The 24,532-nt window shown below is 41.1% G+C and overlaps 1 protein-coding gene across 1 annotated transcript; it reads left to right on the top strand.

The window, feature by feature from the left end:
* The first annotated feature begins 9,104 nt into the window (after positions 1 to 9,104).
* Positions 9,105 to 23,895, top strand: TNMD (tenomodulin). The gene is made up of 7 exons (XM_037512994.1): positions 9,105 to 9,338; positions 9,504 to 9,635; positions 18,417 to 18,557; positions 18,758 to 18,859; positions 21,443 to 21,596; positions 23,045 to 23,211; positions 23,518 to 23,895. Exons 1-7 carry the CDS (start codon positions 9,291 to 9,293, stop codon positions 23,725 to 23,727), a joined length of 954 nt encoding a protein of 317 aa, XP_037368891.1. The 5' UTR covers positions 9,105 to 9,290; the 3' UTR covers positions 23,728 to 23,895.
* Positions 23,896 to 24,532: the final 637 nt, after the last annotated feature.

Raw genomic sequence — 24,532 nt, 5'->3', positions numbered from 1 at the left:
AACACCTTAGTCTGGCTCTTCATCTTGCAAGGATTTCTTTTATCACTTGCTCCTGGAAGCCTGTTCTGAGTACCCCTCCCCTCCTTATAACCTGGGAAAGCTGGGTTAGGTGCCCTGCTCTGTCCCCAAGCACTCTATACTGTCCTAAGATAGCAACTACACATACCGAGCTGTGCGTGTTAGCTTATATTTCCCCCACTAAACTCTTATTACACTGTAATATTCCCAATCAATAGTCAGTATTTATTGAATTCACTGATTTGTGCATAGAACATTACTGAAAATCCAATTCCTTTTAGTCCAAAGGAAAAATAGAGAAATATGAAGACATTAAAGAAGGAGCAAAAAAAAGGTAACTCAGAGATTATAGTTTTATTATTTTTAATATTATTTTTATTATTTTTATTGCGATAATATTGTTTTGCAACACTTTATGATTTAGAGGTGTAAGTTCACACCCGTCAGATGTATGTTACAATACCACAGCCACCGCCAAAGCACCCATAATCCTCCAGCGCAGTCCACTGGGCCCCTCCCCCTTTCACTGCCCATCTCCACCCTCCTTTTTTGGTAGCGTCTAAAAATCTAGTTGAAGAGCTAGGTGGAGAAACAGAAGGAAAAATACAAGGCACCCTGGGAGAAAGAGATCTAAGTTCTTTGATTTGTCTGAATTTCATCTCACCCATGCGATCAACATCCCACCCCCAACGGGCTGTCCAGGACACCCCCCCCCCAAAACATACACTCCACACCTGTGTGACTTTGTTGAAATTATTTGTGCAGCCCAGAATGCTCTTCCTTTTGTTCTTGCAGGAGCTTTTCTTTTTTTAAAGATTTATTTATTTATGCATACAAGAGCTGGGGTACAGGCCAGAGATGGGGTGGGGGGTGGAAGGATTCACCAGAGACAGAGTGGGGAACAGAACAGGCAGACGGACCAAAACACACTGCTGAGGGGAGCAGCGGGGAGACAAGAGAGGTCTGCTTCGCCATGGGAGATTCTCCCTGGCCGGGGATCGAACTCGTGCTGCAGAGGCTGCAGATTGCTTCATACTGCGGTGCTTAACCCCTTGCGCCACCAGGGAGGCCCCTTGCAGGAGACTTTGATAGAGGTCACCACAGCCTTTTTTGTCAAACACACTCTTCTTTTGGTTTTCCCGCCTGTCAGTATTTTCCTCGCCACTCTATTTTACTCTCACTTGCCAGCACCACCTCCTCCGTCACCTGACTTCTTAATGCTGGAATTTCAACAATGAAATTCTGCCAGCCAGATGATGAATGGAGAGGCCATGGTAAAAAAAAAAAAAATACAGTGTAATCCATAATGCCAAAGACTGTGGCGCAATATTGACAAATTCCGGAGAGAACCAATGTGTGACCCAAGAATTTTATATCTTTTTGTCTTGCCCTTCAATAGATATTCGCAAACAAAAGTTCAAGAACTGTGACACTTATGAATGTTTCTTTTTAAAAAGCAGCAGATGATAAAGACAGCTAAGAGATATATCAAAATAAAGAACTAGGAATAAAGGAGCTATGGTAAAAGGATCAGTGGTAAACATTGAATTAATTTAAGCACTGAACCAATACCAAACAACTTAGAGAATTGTAAGCACAGTATAGAATGTAAATGTAATAAACTATGGGAAGGCAAAACTAATAATATAGGTAACAAAAATCAACAAACTGGAGTGGAAATACAAAGAGGTTGGTTTTGTCATATTTAATAACGAGAGCACACTTCCTCATATTTATAATCGTGTTATTACTATGCACTAGGCACTGTCCCAAGTATTTTACTTATACTAACACTTTTATTTTTTACAACCACCCAATGAAGCAGACACTTTTAATTCCCATTCTGAAATGACAAAATTGAAGCATGTATGAATTAAGTAATTTGCCTGCCTTATAGCTAGTAAGTGGCATAACGGATTTGAACGAAGGAAACTGTCTCAAGCACATGCTCTTAAAGAGCTATGCAGTCAATCAACTATCAAAAAACAAATCCAGAAATGAAACTACAACTTCTATATTTTTCAAATATTTTATCTTAACTTTAAAATAGTCTTTCAGAGGGTCTCCCCAGTGGCGCAGCGGGTTGAGTGCAGCTCTGTGAGGCTGTCTGCGGCCTCTGCTGCACAGGTTCGATTCCCGGCCGGCCAGGGAGAAACCCCACATGGCGAGGCAGACCTCCTCTGTCTCACCCGCTGTTCCTCTCAGCAATGCTCTCAGTTCGTCTGCCTGTTGTTCTCCTTGCTCTGTCTCTGGTGAATCCTCTCACCCTCCCGCACCTCTGGTCTGTACCCCAGCTCTTGTATAAACAAATAAATAAATCTTTTTTTTAAAAAAATAAAATAACAGTCTTTTAGAGACTGATGTTGTTGAGAGGGAGGAAATATGTATCAGGAGTTTATACCAATTCCTTTACTTTCATTCTGATGTTTTTTTGTTGGAGTCAAGCATTTAAAATGTATCCATACTTTTAAAAATAGCATGTATATTATTACTACTAAAATGTTTCTATCTATCCTGTTATTAATCCTATATAATAAAAGTGGTGCCCAGAATAATGTTCATTAATATTACAGCAGTTAACATTTATGAAGTGGTAACTATCTTCCAGGTAACAGAATAAACACTTTAAATGGATTGCTTCATTATGTTATCAAACTAATCTTATAAATAGACACTATTTTTTAGCCTCCTTTCATTCAGATAAGGAAACTGTGGCACAATAATGGTTATTTCCCTGTTAGTGCTGATTTGGAGGGATTTTCCTCATATTTTTCTGCACTTTACTATATTGCTTACTTATTTTATAGTGGATATGCATCATTTTGTTTAGATAAAAACATGAATCCCATTCTAAATGTGTTTTTAAATAGATAACCATGAGGACGTTTTGCTGAGCAATTTTCCTTCCTAGTTCTTTTTCTAGATCATGCCATCAACTCCCATAGCTTTGACTACCATTCATAGGCAAATGGCTCCCTAATCTGTATGTCCACTGTAGGACTTATCTTCTGAACTCCAGACACATATCCCCAACTGCCAACTAGACATATCATCTTTTATGTCACATACACATCTCAAATTCAACAAGTCCAAAACCTTAGTAACCACCCCAGACTGGTGATGTTGCCTAATCCCAGTCTATGGTGTCCCTCTCCACTGGAATAAACAAACCAGAAATACATTAACCATCTTTTATTCCTCCCTTTCTCTCATCCTGTGTACCCAATCTATCACCAAGTGGGTGCTACCCCCAAAATACACTCCAAATCGTTCTACTTCTCACTATCTCCATTTCCACTGCCCTGGTCCAAACTATCATCCTTTTTTGCGATTACCTCTTTACTAGTCAACCATTTAAAATTAAAATTCTTCACTGAGCATAATTTCTTCTAGATCCATTCACATTGCTGCGAATGGTATGAGTTTATCTTTTTTGATTGCTGAGTAATATTTCATTTTGTATGTAAGCCAGAAGGAAAAAGAAAAATATTGGATGGTTTCACTTATACCAGGAATATAGGAGAACCAAATAGACATCAGTGTAAAAAAATAATAACAGTACAAAACACAACAAAGCAAAAACGGACAATTATCAATCAGAGACATCCTGCAGGGGAGGGGGAGGGAGAGGGATCAGAGGGAGGGGGGAGGAGCACAGGGGACTGAGGTGATGGTGCACGGGTGCCTTGGGGAAGGAAACTCTATGGGGACTACACCTGAGGGGGAAGCAAATATTGTTTAAAAATGAACAATGATGTAAAAAATAAAAAATAATATAAAAATTAAATTAAATTAAAATTCTCTTCACAGCCACCAGAGAGATGCTAGGAAACAGAATTGTCTATCTCCCCTGCTTACAACCCTTAAATGAACTCCCATTGTTCCTAGGATAAACTTCAAACCTCTCACCATAGCTCTTGTGGCTGGAGCTGTAAGTGGTCTACCCAAAATGTTTCCCCTTCTATAACTAAGCCAGGATTTTATCAAGAGTAGTAATAAGCTGAGCTGGAAATAAAGCCTTGCTAGATTCCATTATGGCAAGGGGTGGCCATCTAGTCCAGTTCTGGCCAGTAAGATAAGCAGAAATCTATAAAAATAAAGGGCTTTCCAAGAAAACTGTTGCTTTCCTAATGGAAAGAGACAAACTCATGTGACATGCCTTTTGCCCTTTGCTCTCTCTCCCTTTTCCAACCGGAAGATGGAATTGCCATCATAGAAGCATGAAGATGGAAACTGTACTCAAAGGATTACAGAAGAGAAGGATGGAAACTCGGGTCTTTGCACTTGCCCTTGTCCTGGAATGCTGATGCCAAGACTCCATTGTGTCAGAAAAATAAACCTCTTGTTTTGTTTAACCACTATAACCTGGTTTCTGCCATATGCAGCCAAAACCATCCTACAATGCAATCATGCATGATATGGTCCCTGCCTACCTCTTCAGCCTTATCTCAAGTAACTCTCCTCCTCATTCACTATATTACAGCCACAGTGATGTTCTTCCTTATTTTTTTAAGGTTTTTATTAATTATTTATACAAGCACTGGGTGCAGTCAGAAGTGTGGGAGGGTGAGAGAATTCACCAGAGCCAGAGCGGGGAACAGAACAGGCAGACTGAGGAAATACACTGCTGAGGGGAGCAGCGGGCGGCAGGAGAGGTCTGCGCGCCATGTGGGACCCTCGCCAGCAGCCGGGGATTGAACCGGCGCTGCAGAGGCTGTGGGCAGCTTCACAGCAAAGCGCTCAACCGCTGCGCCACGAGGAGAGGCCCCTTCCTTACTTTTTAAACACAACCCTTTTCTGCTTCAGGGTATTTGCCTGTGTTGCTCTCTCTACCTGGAATAATCTTTGTCCCACACTTCCACTCTTTATTCTGGTCTGAGCTTAAAAGACATCTCAATATGGACTTTCCTGACATCACCCCCTAATCCAAATCAGGTGTTTATAGCACCCTGAGCCTTTCCTTCTTCGCATGTTTCATAATTTTCACATATTTTTCCTTGAGGTAATGTTTGTTTACAATACTGTCTATGATTTATAGGTATAGGTTCACATCTCTTCAAATGTATGTCACCACACCACCTCCTCCACCAAAGCACTAGTAATCCTCCACCATAGTCCATTGTGCCCCCTCACCTCTTTAATCTCTACCTCCCCATCTAGTAGCTTCAATTCTGCAGTCATACTTCTGGGGTTTGTTTTGATTCAGTTTTGTCTGTTCCTTTGTTTTCTTTCTTTATATTCCATATATGAATGAAATCATTCAGGGCCTCCCCTGGTGGCGGAGTGGTTGAGCGCTGGGCTGAGAGGTTGAGCGCAGGGCTGCTAGGCTGCCCGCAGCCTCTGCAGCGCTGGCTCGATCCCCAGCCGCCGGCGAGGGTCCCACACACACACAAAAAAAATCATTCAGTATTTGTCTTTCTTCTCCTGACTTGTTTCATTTAGCGCAGTTCTATCCAATTCCATCCATGTTGTTGCAAATGATAAGACTTCATCTTTTTTATAGCTTAGTGGTATTTCATTTTGGGTATATATACTACATCTCTTTATCCCCTCATTTATTATTGAACACTTAGGTTCTTTCCATAGCTTAGTTATTGTAAACAGTGCCGCAATGAACATTGGAGTGCCCTATATCCCTTCGAATTAGTGTTTTGGTGTTCTTCAGGAAGGTGCCTAGCAATATCCTTGCTGCATCCTATGGTAGATCCAGCATACCTTAGCTTTCAATATTTTAAGAAACCTCCATACTGTTTTCCAGTTTCCAGAATAGACCAGTCTACATTCCCACTAACAATATTTGAGGGTTCAGTTCTTTTTTCTCAACACCCTCCCTTGACCATATTTGTTTCTGGTTTTTTTGATATGGGCCATTCTTATGGGTTTGAGGTGGTACCTCATTGTGATTTTAATTTGCATTTCCTTATGGTGACTATGAACACTTTTTCACGTGCCCTTTGACCATCTGTATGTCTTCTTTTGAGAAGTGTGTATTTAGCTCTTCTGCCCATTTTTAATGGGGTTATTTGTTTTATTATTCCTATGTAACATGAGTTCCTATAGAACTTGAATATTAGCCCCCTTTCTGATGTCGGTTGTTCAAATATTTTCTCCCATCTGATAAGGCTTTTTTTGTTTTGTTTTTAATGACAGTTTCTTTTGCTGTGCAAAGGCTTTTTGGTTTTATGTTATCTCATTTGTTTGTTTTTGTTTTTGTTTCCTTTACCATTGGAGTCCCCAAAGGCATCACTGAAATTAATGTCTTGTAGTGTTTGCCTATGTTTTCTTCTATATATTTTATGGTTTCAGGTCTTACATCTAAGTCTTGAATCCATTTTGAGTTAGTTTTTTGTGCTGTGTGAGATAGTGGTCTGGTTTCATTCTTGTGCATGCGGCTGTCTAGTTTTCCCAACAGCACTTATTGAAAAGACTTTCCTTCCTCCATTGTATACTCTTGGCTCCTTTGTCATAGATTAACTGTCCATACAATGTGGGTTTATCTCTTGGCTTCAATTCTATTACCATTGAACTGTGCATCTATTCTTATTCAAATAGCATACTGTTTTGATCACTATAGCTGTGTAGTTTGCATTTTTCTTTATTTACAGAAGTTTTTTCTTTCCTTTTAGTTTATGCCCATCTCCCCAACTAGACTCTGAGTTCTATAGTGTCAAGGACTTTGTCTTGTCCACTACTAAGTATATATCCAGCCCTGATCACAGTGACTGCCTCACAGAAGAAACTGAATAAACAGAGCTAATAAATGAAAAATCAAGTAAAGTTCCATGACCTTTGTGACATTTTCCCTCCTCTCTTGAATCATAATTAATCACTCCTTCCTCTTTACTTCCACAGCATATTGCTTTGACCTGTATTTTAATTCAGCTTTTTTAACAAATAAGGAATGTTGTAAAACATCTCAATGCCTGCTCAAGAGAAAGGTACACAAAAACTAATTATAATACAGTGTATTAAGCCCAATATTCGAAGTAGGAAAAAAATAGAACAAGGGGAAAGGTGATTGATTTAATGACATGATAGAGATGAGACCAGAGAAGATTTTCAAGAGGTAGTAACATCTGGGCAGCATTTTAAAGGTCAAATGAGCATTTTCTAGGTAGATACGAAGAGGAAATCGTGGCAAAGAGTAAACAGCACATGTAAATTCTCTGCAGTGTGAAAAAAACAGAGGGTCCCAACAGAGATTGTCAACGGCGAGTAAAGCCTGAGGAAGGCAGCATTGTGTGAGTAACATTATTGAGGGGGAAACATCTGTCAAGTTAAACCTGGGTTTCTCCATAAGACTCATGACTGTTTAGAAATCTTATCCAAAGAACTGTAGAACAAATAGAACCATGATTTGTATTTCATAATTTATATAATCAATTTAATGCATGATTTTGTTGCCACCAATTAGAAAATTATTTTCCTCTGAGACATTACTATGTGGATGAAGCCACATGCTCCATGGTCCTGCCCATCTGAGACCCCCAACTGGCTCCATCCTCTATGGAAGAAATTGTCTTGACTCAAGATTGCAGAAGTAGGTAGGTCCCTGAAGTGTCTATGACATTACCATAAGTAGCTTTGATTTTATAGACAACAAATAGGCATGAAAGGATTCTAAGCAGCGGAGAGATTATCCTCGGATTCATGTCTTAGAAGCATCACTTTGAAGGAAACACTCTATCAGTAAGGAAAGCAGTTAGGACTCTATTGCAACAGTAAAAGTAACTATGAGAATCTCAACTAAGGCAGCGCCAGTTAGGAATAGAGAGAATAAGATCGGGGAGATAATTCAGAGGCAAAATTGATCGGACATAACTGATTAGACATGGGAGTAGGCAAGGGAGAAAGAAGTAAAGGATCATATGGAGGTTTCTTTTCTGGAGACTGACCATCGTGTCATTTAGTGTGAGAGGTGAGACAGAAAAAAAGTACCCTTGGAAGAAGAGGTCATTAATTCAATTTAGGACTTATGGCATTTGAGGTGTCTGTGGAATTTCCAAGTGGAGATGTCCAGCTGGTTAGATGCACACATGGATCTAGGGCCCTAAGCGAGTAGCCTGGGTTAGAGATATGAATTTGCGACTTGTCAGAAAAGATGATAACCTAAACTAAGTCTTGAGCAATCAACAAAGGGAGGAAAGAATGGTAACAACTTAGACTTGATAACACTCACTGACTGAATGGATAAATGGACGGTGGAAGAGAGCTTAAGACAAACTTCAAATTTCTGATTTTGGAGACTGGGCAGGTGATAATTCCAGTGTTATGGCCTGAAAGTTTTCCCCCCAAATTCATCTGCTGAAATCCTAATTCCCATTATCTCAGAATGTGACTGTATTTGGAGAGGGGACCTTTATAGAGGTAGTTAAGGAAATTAAGGTCATATGGATTGGCCCTAATGCAATCTAACGGGTCTTATAAGAAGGGGAAATTAAGACAAAGTCAGGCATAGAAGGAGAATATTAAGTAATAAGAGGCTGACCATCTACAGGACATATAGATGATATCGAAAACTGTGGAAGTGGATGAGCTCACCTGAGAAGTGTACATAGAGTGAGAAGATCATCAAGGATAGAATCATAAGGAATATCAACATTAAGGAGCAGACTGAGGAGGGGAAACACGGCAAGGAGAACAGTCAGAAAGATAGGATGAAGAGAAAAAGTTTATAATTACTCCTTTTTTCCATTCTGTTTTAATTATAAATTAGTTGAGTACATATTGATCTCAGTCCTCAAAGGGCTTTAACATAATAAAGAAAACAATATCTTACTCACATCTCAATCTCCAATACCAAGCACAGTGCCTGACATTTAATATTCCTGCAATAAATATTTGTTAAATCGAATGGAATTGAAATTAAGACTTCATTCCCCTCTCTGTATTGTTTGCTTATTTCTGGAGTGTGCAGCATGTGTTGCAACTGATATTTTAAGTTCATAGTGAAAAATCATTTCAATGTGTCCTAGGCTTGGTCCCCTTCCAAGCCAACCCCCAGGACAATAGTTTTCATTATAACCTTCTGTCTTTGCCATTCTGGATGGAATTCTGTGCACAGAAGTTATATACATATATGGGTATATCTATGTAACAAATCGCAGCACAGGAGCCCCCTGGGTTCCCTCAGGCTCTGGTATGACATATTTGAGCCATATAAATTCAGCTTCTCCTCTGGCATCTGTTAGCCGACTCACTTGCAACTCCACCTCAGCAGTGGTCTCTCAGTCCTTTCAAAGCAGAGAAAGAGTACTGTGTGCTGAGAGACCATGGCAAAGAATCCTCCAGAGAACTGTGAGGACTGTCACATTCTAAATGTAAGTTGATTCATTTTTTTCTCCTTTTGAGCAGAAGCATGGTTTCACAGATTTCTTGTCTTGCAAAGTGTGCATTAGAAAGTAAAATCAAAAGTGACTCTGAATTATGGCTTGCTATTTTCAGGATTATTGTGCATTGTTTTATTCTCTCTGTTCTTTACTTAGGCAGAGGCTTTTAAATCCAAGAAGATATGTAAATCACTTAAGATTTGTGGATTGGTGCTGGGTATCCTGGCCCTAACTCTAATTGTCCTGTTTTGGGGGAGCAAACACTTCTGGCCGGAGACTCCCAAAAAAGTAAGTAGATGCACATTATTACCTGATGCTTCTAGTTTGAGTTTGATTGCATTTAATTCCTGATTGCCGTGTTATTTCTCTGCAAATGAAAATCGTTACGTCCTGTGTTTATTTGCTGGTGGTATGAAAAACTGAACCGAGATTTCCCACCCCCCTTTTATTTGTCCAATTATTTTCATAGGGAAAATGTGATTTCTGTATTTTGGTTAAAAAATGATAAGATGTGGAATTACCTATTCTTCTATAATACTTGACTTTAGGGAGTTAAGACTTCTCCACGAAGCACAATTTTTACTGTAAGAAAAAATACTTTCCATGTTTCTTTCAATTACCTGGGCAGAAACTGATGGGAAAGTAATTATATCACCACATAAGGAGAAACCACCAGAAATGGGAGCAAAGGATTTTCAGGGATTATATTTCTGACTTAATGCATCTGCTGTGAGGACAGGCAGCAAGCTCCTTTTCAAAAGGAGCAATTCTCATACCTCAGTTCACATTTATTTATGACTTAAAAAAAAAAAAAACAGCCTAGAGCTTCTCAGCTCCTCGCCAGCCACAGTCATCACTGTCCCACTGAGATAGTAACGCTACCAGGTAGAAACAGCCACACCGAGTCATTAATCACAGGTATCTCAGAAAACTTCTGATATGAGGGTCATTCAGTGAAGCCTGACAGGTCGTTGTAGTTGGTATTAGTGTGCTTCAGTGTTATTGTTACTCCTGGGCTTATATGCAATGGGCAAGTTTTGATGTGATCCAATAGACATCACAGACCCCTCGTACTAACAATTTCTATTTGCAAGAGAATTAATAGATGCACAAGCGACAAGATGTGAAGATGGTTTTTTTGGCTTTGCCACAATTTTCTCTCTTCGTGTGGGTGGTTGTTGCTGTTGTTATTAATGTATTGTCATGAGACACTCATTTCTATTTAATAACAGAAGGGAAAAGCACAAATCCAGGAGGGAGTATGAAACAAGAAGAAAATGGGTTGGCATGGACCATTAGGAGCCAAAGGAGCTATAGGAGCAGAGAGGAAAGGATACAGATCGATGAGGAAGGACAGGTTAAAAACAGAAAATCAAGTGGACAAGTGTCTAAAAGAAAAGAGAAAAATAAGGCATAATCACCCGTGGAATCTTCATTTCTGCTTCCATACCCACTTTCATTTACTCCCAGAGGAGTAAATACATTTAACTTCTAAGTTTAAGTAGGAGGGAGAATGAAGAGCAAACCAACCTAATTTGATTGCCTTTTTATTTATACCTTGACCCAGAAAGTATGTCAATGCCTACAGTTAACTTCTCTCCCTCTCTCTCTCTCTCACCTCTCTCCCTCTCTCCCTCCTGCTTCTAAACTACTTACTGTTCAGATGTCTTTCAGGAGAAGCTATGTTCAGGCTAACAAGGTGGGTAAAGCAATTGAGATCTGGAAGGAAACAGCAAATGAATCAGTGCCAAAATGTATTCCTATCCAATTCTATTACCACTTAACTAATTCCCAAAGTGACAGGCTGCCCACAAATTGAATCTTGGCTCCTCTTAACAACTACAGATGAGTTACAGGACAATAAACCCTTTTGTTCTCCATGGCCATAATGTACTTAACTGAGTGTGGTAGGTAGCTGGCCCTTTTGACCACCCGTACATGCTTGCCTAAATAAGGGACCAGGTGGCCTTTCTTGCTTATTGTAGCCATTGGCACTGGAAATGCTATTCTGAAAAGGTTATGTGTTTTTCTAAATTACAATGCTATTTTCCAGAGTATAATTGTGAAAGACTAGGTGGGGGCCTTGCTTTTATCATGCAAGGCATCAAACACACTAGCAGGGCCCAGGGGTCACTCTGCATCCTTTTTCTATCATCTTTGCCTCTTGCTCCAGTTCTCTTTTTAATGGATTATACGGAGGAATTCTATGAATCCTCAAACAAAAAGTAAAATGCAGTCAGTGCATGAAGAGGAGGTGGGGTATGCTACTGAATAAAGTTTATCAAAGAATTAAATATTTTACAAAGTAATCCATATTGTGATATCATTTTCAGCAAAACAGTTCTCAGACATGAACAAATTTGTTGCAGTCACGTGGTGAAAAGACAATGGGTGTCTCCTGGGCAGGTTTTTCAACTTCGAACAAAGGTTGCTTGTTCTCCATTCCAATGGGGAGGTGCAATTTATATTTCTGCCAGTTCAGTCCAAGCCTTCACCAGGAGACCAGGCTGGGTCCACTACAAATTAACAACCAACTGGAGACATAGATGCTTCACGGTCTCCTATTAACTTCAAGTCCCAGACAAAGGGCCCAAGAGACCACCTCAGTTTCCAATGGCTGAGACAGCCACTAAGGCTGCCTGTGAGCTGACTTACGAATCCTGGGCAGAGAAGAATAGTCAGATTAGCCTTGAGAAATTTGGAGAAGAAAAGGGTCTGGGCATCTTGCACAAATTAAAAGGACTCTCCTCTTAAGTGTATGGCCCTGCAAGAAACAGCATTTAGCAGATTAAAACACAGACACTTCTGGACTTTCCTTTTCCAGACCTGTGGGACCTATGGGGACTATGGAGCACTGGTGGAGAGAACTTTCAATGTTGTCGCCTTTATCCACAGCAGTCATTTGTTTTCTGTCCTGGCATTTCCTCTAAGCTTTTAGTGTTTGCTCCTCTAGCCTCCACCACACTTCCTTTTAATTTTGTTTTTTGGCATCTGTTTATAATAAAGTGTTTATTTAACATCGCACATCTGGTGTTGACATTTCCAAACCAGTAAGTCCTCCCCTTCCATCCATTGCCTCCCACCTTGGTGTGCACGAAAGACCTAGATTCTTAATCCCAGAAGGGGACCAAGAATCCCCTTCCCTTGCCATGCCTGACTCCTTCTCATACACCTCAAGCAGGAGTATATGTGTGTACATACACACGCACACACACACACACACACACACACACACCACCCCACAGGGATAAAGTAAAACGAAGAGAACTAACTCTGGGTGAGCTGCCGCACTCCCACTCAGGCTGCAGGACCCCAGCCCCTAGCTACACACAGGAGCCACTATTGCTGAATGGAAGCCCATCCTTTAAGCTCTAGATTCAGCTCTCGTCACCAAGCAGAAGGGACTTATTCATTCCCGAGATTCTGAGAGAGCATCACAACGAGGTTCCACTTCCAGGCAGTGACTGCTCAGGGATCTTTGAAGCAGATTCCTTGGAGAAGCATGCTGGCTTAAAGCTCCCTGTATTACACACTTAACTTGAAACAACTAGAAGCCAACTCCCCAGCTAATTAATCCACCATGGAGAAAACAAATCAGAAAAAAACCCAGCCCTGAAACAGTAGTTCATAGAGAGAGCACAGACCTTGTAGCCCAGGCCCTCCAATTCTTAGTAGAATGAGGCAGAATAATATTTTTATTATTGAAATGCTCTTCTTCCTGCTGTGTGGGAACTGCTTGGTGACTTTAGGGCTGTCAGGAAATTAGAACGCTTAAGAGCCACACAGCAATCGGCAGGTTCCTGGAGATGCCCCCTCAACTTCTCCCTATTACCAGTATGAGATGAGAAGAGGTAGGGATGGGGGGCATCCTGCTGCCATCCTCCTGAGCTCAACCGCAGATGACCATTCAAACAGTCCCACTAAGGGCTGCGAATACGATATCATTCTAGGCTGAGAATCCTTGCGCAGAAAAAGTACTTTTTCTTGCTAAGTTTGGATCCAGCTTTCTTCGTGCCTGCTTCACGAGAGCTAGCATTGGTAGAGACCCACTTTCTTCACTCCTCTCCTAGGCCCACAGGTGATAAGCTTTCCTCCCCCGATGCCCTGGGCTTTTCCAACACAGCACTTGGGTGGGTATGTGTGGGTCTGGAGAAGTATTCATACCCTCAGGGAAAAAGTTGGAGTTGTAGCTGGAATCTCTTCAGCAGGGAACTAAGCTTCACCAGATGGTGCCACGTCGGCATTTTTTATATGAGCACTCGCTGCCTTTTCTTTTCCTCCAAAACCATTATGGGAGCCAAGTCCATTCTGTTCAGAAACGCTCACCAGGCCTGGACTGGCGAGGGGCAGCTCTCGGCTGCTCAGGGGCAGCTCCCACCAATTATGTAGCATTGCTATGGCCATCTTATTCAGTCCCTTCAATCTCCTAAGTCAGCATTTGCTGAGCAACTTTGTGGCACCAGCTAGGAGAGGCTGGGTCTTCAAAGGGAGCTGTCCTTTCAGGGTTGAGAGCGGGACTGGGGCTGCAGGGGAAGGCAGCTCAGGGGATCAGCAGGTAGTGGCAGACTCCTGGTCAACCAGACACGTGTCAGCCCACGTCTGAGTGGGATTGATTTTGTCAACTCCGCAACATTGCATCTGGCAAGGGACGCAAGATTAATATGGGAATTAAGCCTCCAGAGGTATTTGGTGACTTGCTCCAAGTCACAAGCTTGCAAGGGGCAGGGTTGAGACTAGGACCTGGTCTAGGGATTTTTTCCAGTATTCTTCAGCTGTCTTTAAGAATGAGGGGGGCAGGGTGGTGGTGGGTAGGGGAAAATTTCCCAGCCAGCTTGAGTTTGTAGATGAAAGAAATGTTTTTTCTTGTTGAAAAAGAGGAATGTCTGTGCTGCTTAAGCCAATTTTTTTTCAGGGCTGAGACCTGGTGATTGAAGATGCAGAAGCCCAACTTTGCATAAGACACAATCTGTCTGCCCCGTGTTTGGTAAAGAAATATCCAGAGGTCCTTTAATTCCCACAGGCTAGGTTGGTAATAATCTGGTTCAATGAATTCCCTTCCCTTTCTTCCAGCCTGACACCTGCTAGCCAGCTATTCTGAGCATGTATTTCACCTTTGGAGAGTATAGCTCATAAACAGACAGTAAAGGATGAAGGTGGAGAGAAGAGCAGCGAGATTTATCACAGGCTTCAAAAAACAAACCTAAGCCAAATGTCCTCAAATCCCTTTCAGGACAGGCTAAAGCTACTTGCCCCCAAAACAGATCCATCACACTAAGGTCTAAGGTTGCTTGACTCTTTATAAAAAGCTTTCTTTTCTGATCTCAGAGATTGCCACAAATTGAGGCAAGAAAGCAGGGCAAAGTGTGAAAGGAGATGTTAGGGCTCATTTGCTGCCTGAGTGGAGGATATAACGTGTCTGAAGAAAGAATTCCTGAGCAGGGAAGAGAAATGAGTTTGCATGCTCTCCATGTTTTGTCTGTGTTGTCTTTTTATATCTCTCACTGCCTGGGCGTAACCACACATTCATCTCATTTCATTTCAGAGTCACATTCCACTCCACTGCTTCCCTGTCCCTCTCCAGGGTTCAGGTTCTGATAGTGAAGACCAGCCTTCTGGGTGGGTGGAGTAGGAACCCATTGAGTGGTGCTGGAAAGATCCCCCTGAGCCCCTAAATACCTCCTATTTTCTGTGCCACTGTGCTTAAACCCATCATTAGCAATTCATTTCTTTGAGTAAATACTGGACTCGGTTTTGTTTTTTTAACAGACAAATACCCATCGCTAACATCTTAGCGTGAAATCATTTGTCAGATTGATTTCTTCTTTGACATAAGGAACCCGAAGCACCACAAAATTTCTTCATGTCTAGACAGGAGACAAAAAGATAGAGGGAGGTGGGATGAGAGGGGAGGAATAGGAGGGCACAGAGTGAACAGGATATGAAAAGAACAGAAAAGGGAAATTAGAAGCACCAAAGATTAACTGTCCCTATTTGCCAGTTTGGCAGAAGCGTATTCTTCGTCAGACTCGGTCCTTGCTCTGTTGCTCCTGGAATAAAGCTGAGTCGAGGACAGTCTAAGATGAGCTACTGGGAGCTCACTCACACCTTTCTTAGGCCCGTCATCCTGTCTCTGCTTTAGTTTGTGCTGAGAGAGGACAAAATCATTTATTCCTTTATCTCCAGAAACACCCTCATCTCCAAACCAGCGAGTTTAGTAGAGAGAAAAGTACTTCTGAGGCCAAAAGTATGAGCTCAGTCTTCTTATGGGCCAGTGAAGCTTGCAGAGCCATTACCCAGGCAGCGCGCTCCACAGGGACCCAGGCGAGACAGTATGTCTGGGTTTGTTCAAACCCATCCCCAGACAGTCCAAACTGGGCCACTGGCATCCTCTTCCTAGACAAAGGACAGCCTCTTCCAAAAGGACACCTTTGATAGTAGAATTCCATCTGCAGGAACACAGAGCTCCCCACCCTCACCCCTTCCTTCCCAGGATTCACACGTCACTGACGTCATTTTGATCCCACTGTTTTAGGCAACCTACCATTGTTAACAAAAGTCAAGGAGCTGGCTAACAAGTACAATCAGCACGAACCCTTTCTTCTCACCAAAACCAACCAACCAAACAGAAAACCAAAACTCTTTGAAGGAATGTTGAAAATAATCAAGATCTGCTGAGCTTGGCAGTTTCCAATAGTTTTCACCTAACAAGGTGTCCAAGTGAAGTGCATTGCCAAGAGTGCAGGAAAACTCATTCCACAGAAGCACACTGAAATTCTAAATGTCACCAGTATGGTTCCATAGTCTTCTACCAATGATTGAAAATACAGCCTGTATTTTCTCTTTTGCCCAGGTAGGCAGTGTTCCAACATCCCCTAGTCTCTAACCTCATTTTTCCATGCAACAATCCATCAGTGGTGCAACTGATGAAACAAACACCCCCTCACCCCCCAATGACTAGTCCTGTGGACATTTGTCTCAACAATGGATAGTATTTCTAAAGAAATTCCCCCCCTGATGGGAGATCTGACAAGACTGGATCTGAAGTAGATGCTTCTCTCCTCTACTTAGGTCAGGCTGGCTGAGAGCTCAATTTGTTGCCATAGGTAGAAGTTACTCAAGCTGGCTGCAGAGCTGGGACTGAGGACATATTTATAACTAGACGCAAATAAAAAGCCTAAAGGAATTTGCTACCTGTCACAAACCAGACCAGACTTCCTGGGTTAACTGTGTGGTTGCTGAAAGATTCGAAATGCTGTTTTCCTTCCCCTTTTAAAATATGGCCTCTTAAATGGCCTTGCCCATGTTCAAAATCTCTCTTTAGGAATATGAGAAGTTACCATTGGTAGGTAAACTTATTCAACAAAGTGTCGACCATGCTTAAGGCACCGTCTGGTTAAAAAGAGTTAATGTCACTGTCTCCTGTTTTCCTATTCAGCAACTCCAGAGACTTTGCATGCTTCAAGTAACATTGTTTCTACAAACCCTTCCAACTTGTTTTTCTACTTGAGTTGGGGAAAATTTGACCAGGTTAAACTAACATACAGTCATGGACACCAGCAGATTAAGAAACAGCCTAACACAGTACAAGCTCTAAAAGGTTGCCACTAGGAACTATATCATTAGAAAGCAACATTGGTTATGTAAATGACCTGCTTTAATTTTCCAAGGTTTTTCATGAGGAAAAATGACTATGAAAAAACAGGATAGCCAAAGGCTTATTAACAACAGGGATAAGATCAACTTCCATCAGGCCTGGCCTAGTTAGTGACAGGAAGCAAATTCCTTTGGACTTATTATTTGCTGCAAGCAATAGATATGTCCTCAGTTATAGGTAATAGGCTTACTGCTATACTGAAACACTCCATGGAACTGGTCCTCTTGATCCTTTGAAAAAGAATCATTTCGGGGCCTCCTAGTAGCGCAGCGGGTTGAGCACAGCGCTGTGAAGCTGTTCACAGCCTCTGCAGAGTGCGGGTTCGATTCCCGGCCGGCCAGGGAGATTCCCACATGGCACGGCGGACCTCTCCTGTGGCGCCCGCTGCTCCCCTCAGCAGTGCTTTCGTTCTGTCTGCCTGTTCTGCTCCCCACTCTGTCTCGGTACCCTCCCACACCTCTAGCCTGTACCCCAGCTATTGTACAAATAAAAAAATAAAACTTAAAAAAAAGAAAGAAAAAGAAAAAGAATAATTTCTTTTTGAGAGTGAAGTAAATCTGGGGTTTTGTTTCAACCCCTAGAGAGACCTGATAAGTAACCTTTCCAAGGCACTCTTCATGGGACATCCCATATTATTTAGTGGGGGACACCTGACTCAGTTGTTGAATTCTACATGTGGAAGAGTCTAGAAAACTTGAAGTCAACTGAAACAGGTTTGGAAAATAGAACTCAAGAATACACTGAGATGGGTTAGCCTGTAAATGATGAGGTTGAAGACTGTAAATGTTCTGAGGTTTAAAGGGCAAACAAGAAGCAACAGTGGGCAGGGTAAGATGATTACTTGATATTAGCCAAGGAGTACAGTCTTCAGCTTCTAAAAGGGAGGATTCCAAGACTGTAGAGCTGATATTCAAGCCCTTGAATAAATAAGGTGACAAAAAAAGCAATGCCTCATGATTCTAAATGTGTTCAAATCTCTTTCTCAGGCTCTGTGAATCTCACAGGGATTGAGGGAGTAACCCCTGGGCAGTAGGAAAGGGAAGTGGTGCTTAAAGCAGCATAGGTTGGAGGTGATTCCTCTGTTTAACTCAAGGGAAAAATACTTTACAGACTGGTTTGTAAAATATCATTTGCTGTTTAGTCAATGCTGCCAAGAAAACTGTTGGAATTCTTAGTAATTAGCTCAGCAACTTGGCTTAAATATAAAATACTGGCTCTGAAGGGATCCCCATCTCAGCTCCAGTGCCAAAAAGTACCTCACTTTCATCTCGAGAATTCCCAAAGGCAAACTGTGGAGATGGCACCTCACTATAAAGCTGCTGGAAAGAGAAGGCGCCCCAGATATGACCCAATTAAAGTGTCTCACGAAGAGACACACTGAACATCTTAGAGCTTGTTTTCTTCTGTTCTCCCAGACATATGACATGGAGCACACTTTCTACAGCAACGGAGAGAAGAAGAAGATTTACATGGAAATCGATCCTGTGACCAGAACTGAGATATTCCGAAGTGGAAATGGCACTGATGAGACATTGGAAGTACACGACTTTAAAAACGTAAGCTGGCTCTTTCCCTCCGAAGGCTTCCCACTTAAAGTATTAGCATTTTTGAGTCAGGGCCTCTGTTTAATTTATAAGACAAAAACGTTGTCTTTGAATTCACATTTTGCCTCACCTGGGGCCTTGACACATCCGGTCTCTCAAATGTGGCAATTTCAGGAAGATTTGTTATTTTTCAAACTTTGTCTGTTTTATAGGGATACACTGGCATCTACTTTGTAGGTCTTCAGAAATGCTTCATCAAAACTCAAATTAAAGTGATTCCTGAATTTTCTGAACCAGAAGAGGAAATAGATGAGGTATGTAAGAATAAAAATAATGGTAGCAAGTGCCATAATTTTGGGGGTGCTAACTATATGCCAGATATTGTGCTAAATGCTTTACTATCATTTGATTCTTGTGATGACCCTACAGATAGGTACTATAATTATCCCCATTTTCAGATGAGGAAACTGGCCCAGAACTGAAAAGTGACTTACCCAAGGTCACACAGCCAGTAAGTAGCAGATTGGAATCTTGAACTCAAGCCTCTAAAATTCATACTTTTACATTGGATACCCATGAACATTATGTTCGTTTGCTTCCACATCAAAGATTCCTAGTAAGAGGGGTGAGCCAGAAGGACCAAATCAATCCTTCCTAAGATGAAGTCCTTTAAAACAAGTCCCAAGGCCACCTGGATCTTTGCTACTTTTATCACACTGTGACATTCACCTGTTTTAAAGATTTCAGTTCATTCAGTTGACCATTTTATGCTGGTTTACTAATGGAATAATCTGCATTTAACCTCACTGGAAAAGGCAAAACCTGAGTGGGTGAAAACTACAATACAATAGAAACGCTCTAGAAACACACTACTAGGCCAGGGCCAGGTAACATAATGTACCAGTGCAATCACTGGAGCCCTTACTGCTAGTTGGAGATGGAATAATCCTATTCCTAAAATACACCCATCAATAAAGCCCTTGAGGTTTTATTTTTCCTGCTATTCTGCCTGTAATCACAGTGTGTCGGTCTCAGTGAAGGAAGAAGAGGGAACCTTAGCTAATGCCACATTGTAGCAGCAAACCCCCACTGTAGCCAGAAAGAGGCAATGCTTATTTTGTTTTACTTTAGTGTTTAATTGGCAAATCTACAATGAGATTGTGACAGTGGCACCAGGGCCTCTCTCTGTACCATAAATACCTCTTTGTCTTTTTTTCTCTCCCCCCCTTTTTTTCCACTACTCTCCCACCCAACTCTCTCCCTCTTAATTCTTTTCCTTTTTCCTTTCCCTGACCCAAGCCTCAGAGCTGTCACTGACTCACACAGACATTAATTTTTCATGCTATTGGTCTTCTCATGACCAGAGAATTTCAGACCTTTATTTCTAGAATTTCTAAGAAAAGGAAAAGATTTCCATAACTCTTCCCCCAAGGTCTATACTAGTGAAAAATTGGGGAACCTTTTTTAATGAGTATAAGGTAGATGTGGCTGAGGAACAGACCAATTTCCAGGTATTAGGAATTACTATAGATATTAGTAGGTGAGGTAAGATGAGAGAATAATCAATAAGATAAAAAGCTGCTATATCTAATATCTTATGCTGCCTTTTTTTCCCCCAGAAAATAATGTAAGCATTGAGCAAGGGCAGTCAGCACTGAGGGACTGAACTGACACAATAGGTCCACCAAGTCTCATTTTGACCCTTATTTATTCTTTCATTATTTTTGTCAAACCTTTTAAATAATGCAATTAGTTATCTTTGCTAGGGTGAGATTAGTTGATCTCCATTGAAATCCTATTTTTTTTTTCAGTTCAAGCTATAGATTTTTTTTTTTTATGAGACAAATTCGTGATCTGGAATAAAAAAAAAAAAAAACCCTCTTATTCTCTTCTTCCCGCACCACTGTATCCATGGTCTGTGCATGCTAAACATGCAGAGCAGGTATATAAATAGCCCTGATTTTGCTAACAAAGCTAGTCAGCATACCAACCTCATTTTATACAGTCCCTTTCTTTACAGACTCAAGGGCAAAGGAACTAAGACTTAAGAGTTGTAAATGAGTAGGTATAGAATTATAGAAAAATATATTTCAGAGGATAAACAAAACACGGAAATCATAAAGCTAGAAAGAAAAAAAGGAAATATTTTATTAAGAGTATTTTATTAAAAATTGAAGCTCAAAAAACAAGAAAGAATTAAGTATACAAGACGACTGCTTCCAGAAGAGATGGTTCTGTTCCTGACAATAAAAGAAAAGCCATGTAAAGGAAAAGCATGGAAGACAAACTCTAAGCATCTAGAATGAAAGGAATAAAAATGAGGCTATAGCCAGTGAAGTCATCAGCTGGAGACCTGACTTTAAAACAAAAGATGACATCTTTTGTACTACAACCAGCTACCTTTAACAGACTAATCTTGTAAAACTAAAACATTATGTTTGGTTTCTATTTAATTGATTTCATCAGTTTGGATTTCTTCAGCTTGAAATCAAATACTGTTTGCAGCCTTTGTTGTAAACCTAAAACAAGGCAGTCACTCACAAGATCCATTTAAAGAGAGGAAAAATTTGTAAATAACTTAGAGTTCCAGAAGCCCAAATTAAAATATAATGGCCCAGTGGGAGGCCCAGAAATGATGGGGAGCCTTCCTGACTTTAAAGGAAATGGTAACTGTTTCAGTGAACAGCCTTACTGTTAAACCCAAGAGGGGAGGAATCAATCCTTCACTCTCCCAAGGGTGCCTTCTACATGCAAAGCACAGAGCTAGCTCATTGGCAGCCTTGGGATTGGAAGTGTTACTCAAACTCAAAATAGATCAGTTTTAAGTATCCAATAAAGTCTCACTCATTTTATTAATTTCTCTGCCTAAATCCACCTGATGTACTTTTCTCTTTCAGAATGAAGAAATTACCACCACTTTCTTTGAACAGTCAGTGATTTGGGTCCCAGCAGAAAAGCCTATTGAAAACCGAGACTTTCTTAAAAATTCTAAAATTTTGGAAATTTGTGATAATGTGACCATGTATTGGATCAACCCCACTCTAATAGCAGGTAAGACTTTCTCCTCCCCCTCCCTCTCCCCTTCCCTCTTCTTCCTCTTCCTCCTTCTCCTCTCACTCCCCTCCTCCTTCTCCCTTCAAGTCAGTAACAGGTTAATGTTCCCAGCATTCAGAGACTACATTTCTAGGAAAACAAATGATCAGCTTATATCTTCTTAGATGAAACTGTAAATGCTGACTGCCAGTGAGGAGAGAATTTTTCACAGCCAAGTTATAAATCAGATAAATTAATGCTGACAGGCTTTTAAATATCCCAGCAAAGGTAACACCACCTTAATGTGACTAGTGATAGCAAAAACCCTAATCTGTCTTTCTTTGCACATCTGTATTCATTGCAGTCAGGATACCAGACTATTGCTCAAACCAGTGGTGGGCCCAACCCAAAACAGAGGAGCCAAGAGTCAAAACAATGCTTTGTTGTCCCAAGATAGATTCTCTATGTCAAATGGTGTCATTTCCCCAAAAGATAAGACAGTTGCTGCAATACAAATGTCTCCATGGCTGTTTTAAAAATCACCGTAAAAGAACCTGAGGGCTAGAGGCAAGAAGATTCCCAGTTCTCAACTTCCAGGCACCCACAGAGAAGGCAAAAATCTCTGGATGTCTTATGCTGCCCAGCTAATACAGATTTCATTCTCAGCAGCACAGATTACTATATTACCCAAAAGTTGCTGTTCCCACCCAAGCAGGCATCTGGTGGCACTCTCTCACCTTAAAAAGGCAACTAAATACCATGTGGTGTTGAATTGGAAGCTAGAACTGCCTTGGCATCCCTTTTCTAAAGGACAGTAGTGGAAATCCGACAAAATCTGAGCTAAGTCTGAAATTTTAGTTAATGATATTGTATCATTGTTAATTTCTTAATTTTGATAATATTGTACCATAATTATGTGAGATGCTAACATTAGGGGAGACTGGGTGAAGGTATACAGGAACTCTGAATTATCTTTATAACTCTTCTCTAGATCTAAGATTATTTCTAAATAGAAAGGTAAAGAAAATTTAAGACAAGAAAGAATGGGAAGAGGAAGGTAGACAGTGGGCACTGAAACAAATCTAAGAACTATTTATTGAACACCTACTGTGGGTAAATCATTGTGGGAGACACAGATGTCATCTGTCTTTAGTTTTTATTTTAGTCTCTTCACAAGGCAAAGCAGTAAGTGTTTAAAGCCAAATAGCCAAAAAGGGGTCTGTGTGTGTTGTGTGTGTGGGGGGGGGGGGGGGAGGGAAGAGTCAGATTTGTTATAGAAAATCTCCTTAAAATATCAACTGAAGGAGCATGGAAAAGTTGTTCATGTATACCTAAATGATGGCAGTGAGAAGACACAATGAAAATGAAACCCCCCCCAGTACTACACCCCCAAGTTCTTTTTTCAGAAACATTTGCAGAGTATATGCAGCTTGGTGAAAAATACAACTTGGTATGTGTTATCTTAGTTTCGGAGTTGCAAGACTTTGAGGAGGATGGTGAAGATCTTCACTTTCCTACCAATGAAAAAAAAGGCATTGAACAAAATGAGCAGTGGGTGGTCCCCCAAGTGAAAGTGGAGAAGACCCGTCACACCAGACAAGCAAGTGAGGAAGACCTTCCAATAAATGACTATGTGAGTTATGTTCATGTTACTCAGTTCAGAGGAAAAACTATGAGCCCTCACCAAACTCACTACTCCTCAAATCACGGTCATTGGATGAATGGTCGTGGTTTGCACAAAACATATTTAAGAAACTTGGAATTCCCAGCAGGTTCATTCAAAATCAGTCTTGATCTTGATTGATGTATCTCCGTGATCACGCTAAGGAGTTTAATGTCTTACCAGTCCCCAAATCATATAGTTTTACAATCCTCCCCTGTTTGGTGGCTCTTTCCCTAGAGAAGTTTCCCCTCCAACACTGGCTTCTTCTTCTTTCAGACTGAAAATGGAATAGAATTTGACCCCATGCTGGATGAGAGAGGTTATTGTTGTATTTACTGCCGTCGAGGCAACCGCTACTGCCGCCGCGTCTGTGAACCTTTACTGGGTTACTACCCGTATCCATATTGTTACCAGGGAGGGCGGGTTATATGTCGTGTCATCATGCCTTGCAACTGGTGGGTGGCCCGCATGCTGGGGAGGGTCTAATAGGAAGTTTGGGCTCAAGTGCTTAAACTTCTGGCAGCCAACATATAGTAAATGCATGCTATCCAATGAATTTCTGCTTATGAGGCATTTGGCTTCTGTTAGCCAGTAATCTAGAATGACTTGTAGGTAATTCCTCTCTTCGTGTTCTAATAAACTTCTACATCATCATCAATGGCCTGATTGCTGCTGAACACACTGGGTAAGTGTTTCCCATGAATATTTCCTGAAACTGAAATGGAACAGATATGTCTGACATGGACGACATGACAATGATGGAAAGTTACGTTTCACCAGGTTTGGGTGGTAGGAAAGGGCAAAGCAGAAGGGTTCTCAAATACCACATTTTACGATGCTATATTGAGAAAGTGAAAATGAGGAGCTGATGATAAAATGTCCCCATAAACTGATGCATATAAACATGTCCTTTGTTCCTTGTCTCAGTGTTTAATTATCTGAGAGACATATCATAGACTCACTTAAGCATCTATGAAGCCACTGGACAGGCAGTGAGTCACAGCAGGCCGACACTAAAATATTCCAAGTGCTGAGACTCAGCAAAGGAAAAAGCTAACCTAGCAAAAATAGTCCCAGGCTCTCCTCCAGTGAACAGGACTCAACTTTGGACAGGTTCAACTTTTCATAACCTTCAGGTTTGACTTCTGTCTAGATCAGTGTCTGGTTACCTAACTTTTCAAGGCAATTGTCCGGGAAAGGGGCTGTAAATAGCATTCCTAGAAACAGGAAATTACTGAGGTAAGGAGTCAAATGGGATTTTTTTCCTCCTCGAAACCACGAGGAACGATTT

This window comes from Talpa occidentalis, unplaced genomic scaffold, assembly GCF_014898055.3.
Source record: "Talpa occidentalis isolate TD23 unplaced genomic scaffold, MPIMG_talOcc4v2.1 talOcc4.15, whole genome shotgun sequence".
Taxonomy (NCBI): Eukaryota; Metazoa; Chordata; class Mammalia; order Eulipotyphla; family Talpidae; genus Talpa; species Talpa occidentalis.
Note: the sequence above shows the minus strand (reverse complement) of the source record. Positions and strands in the feature narration are given on the sequence as shown.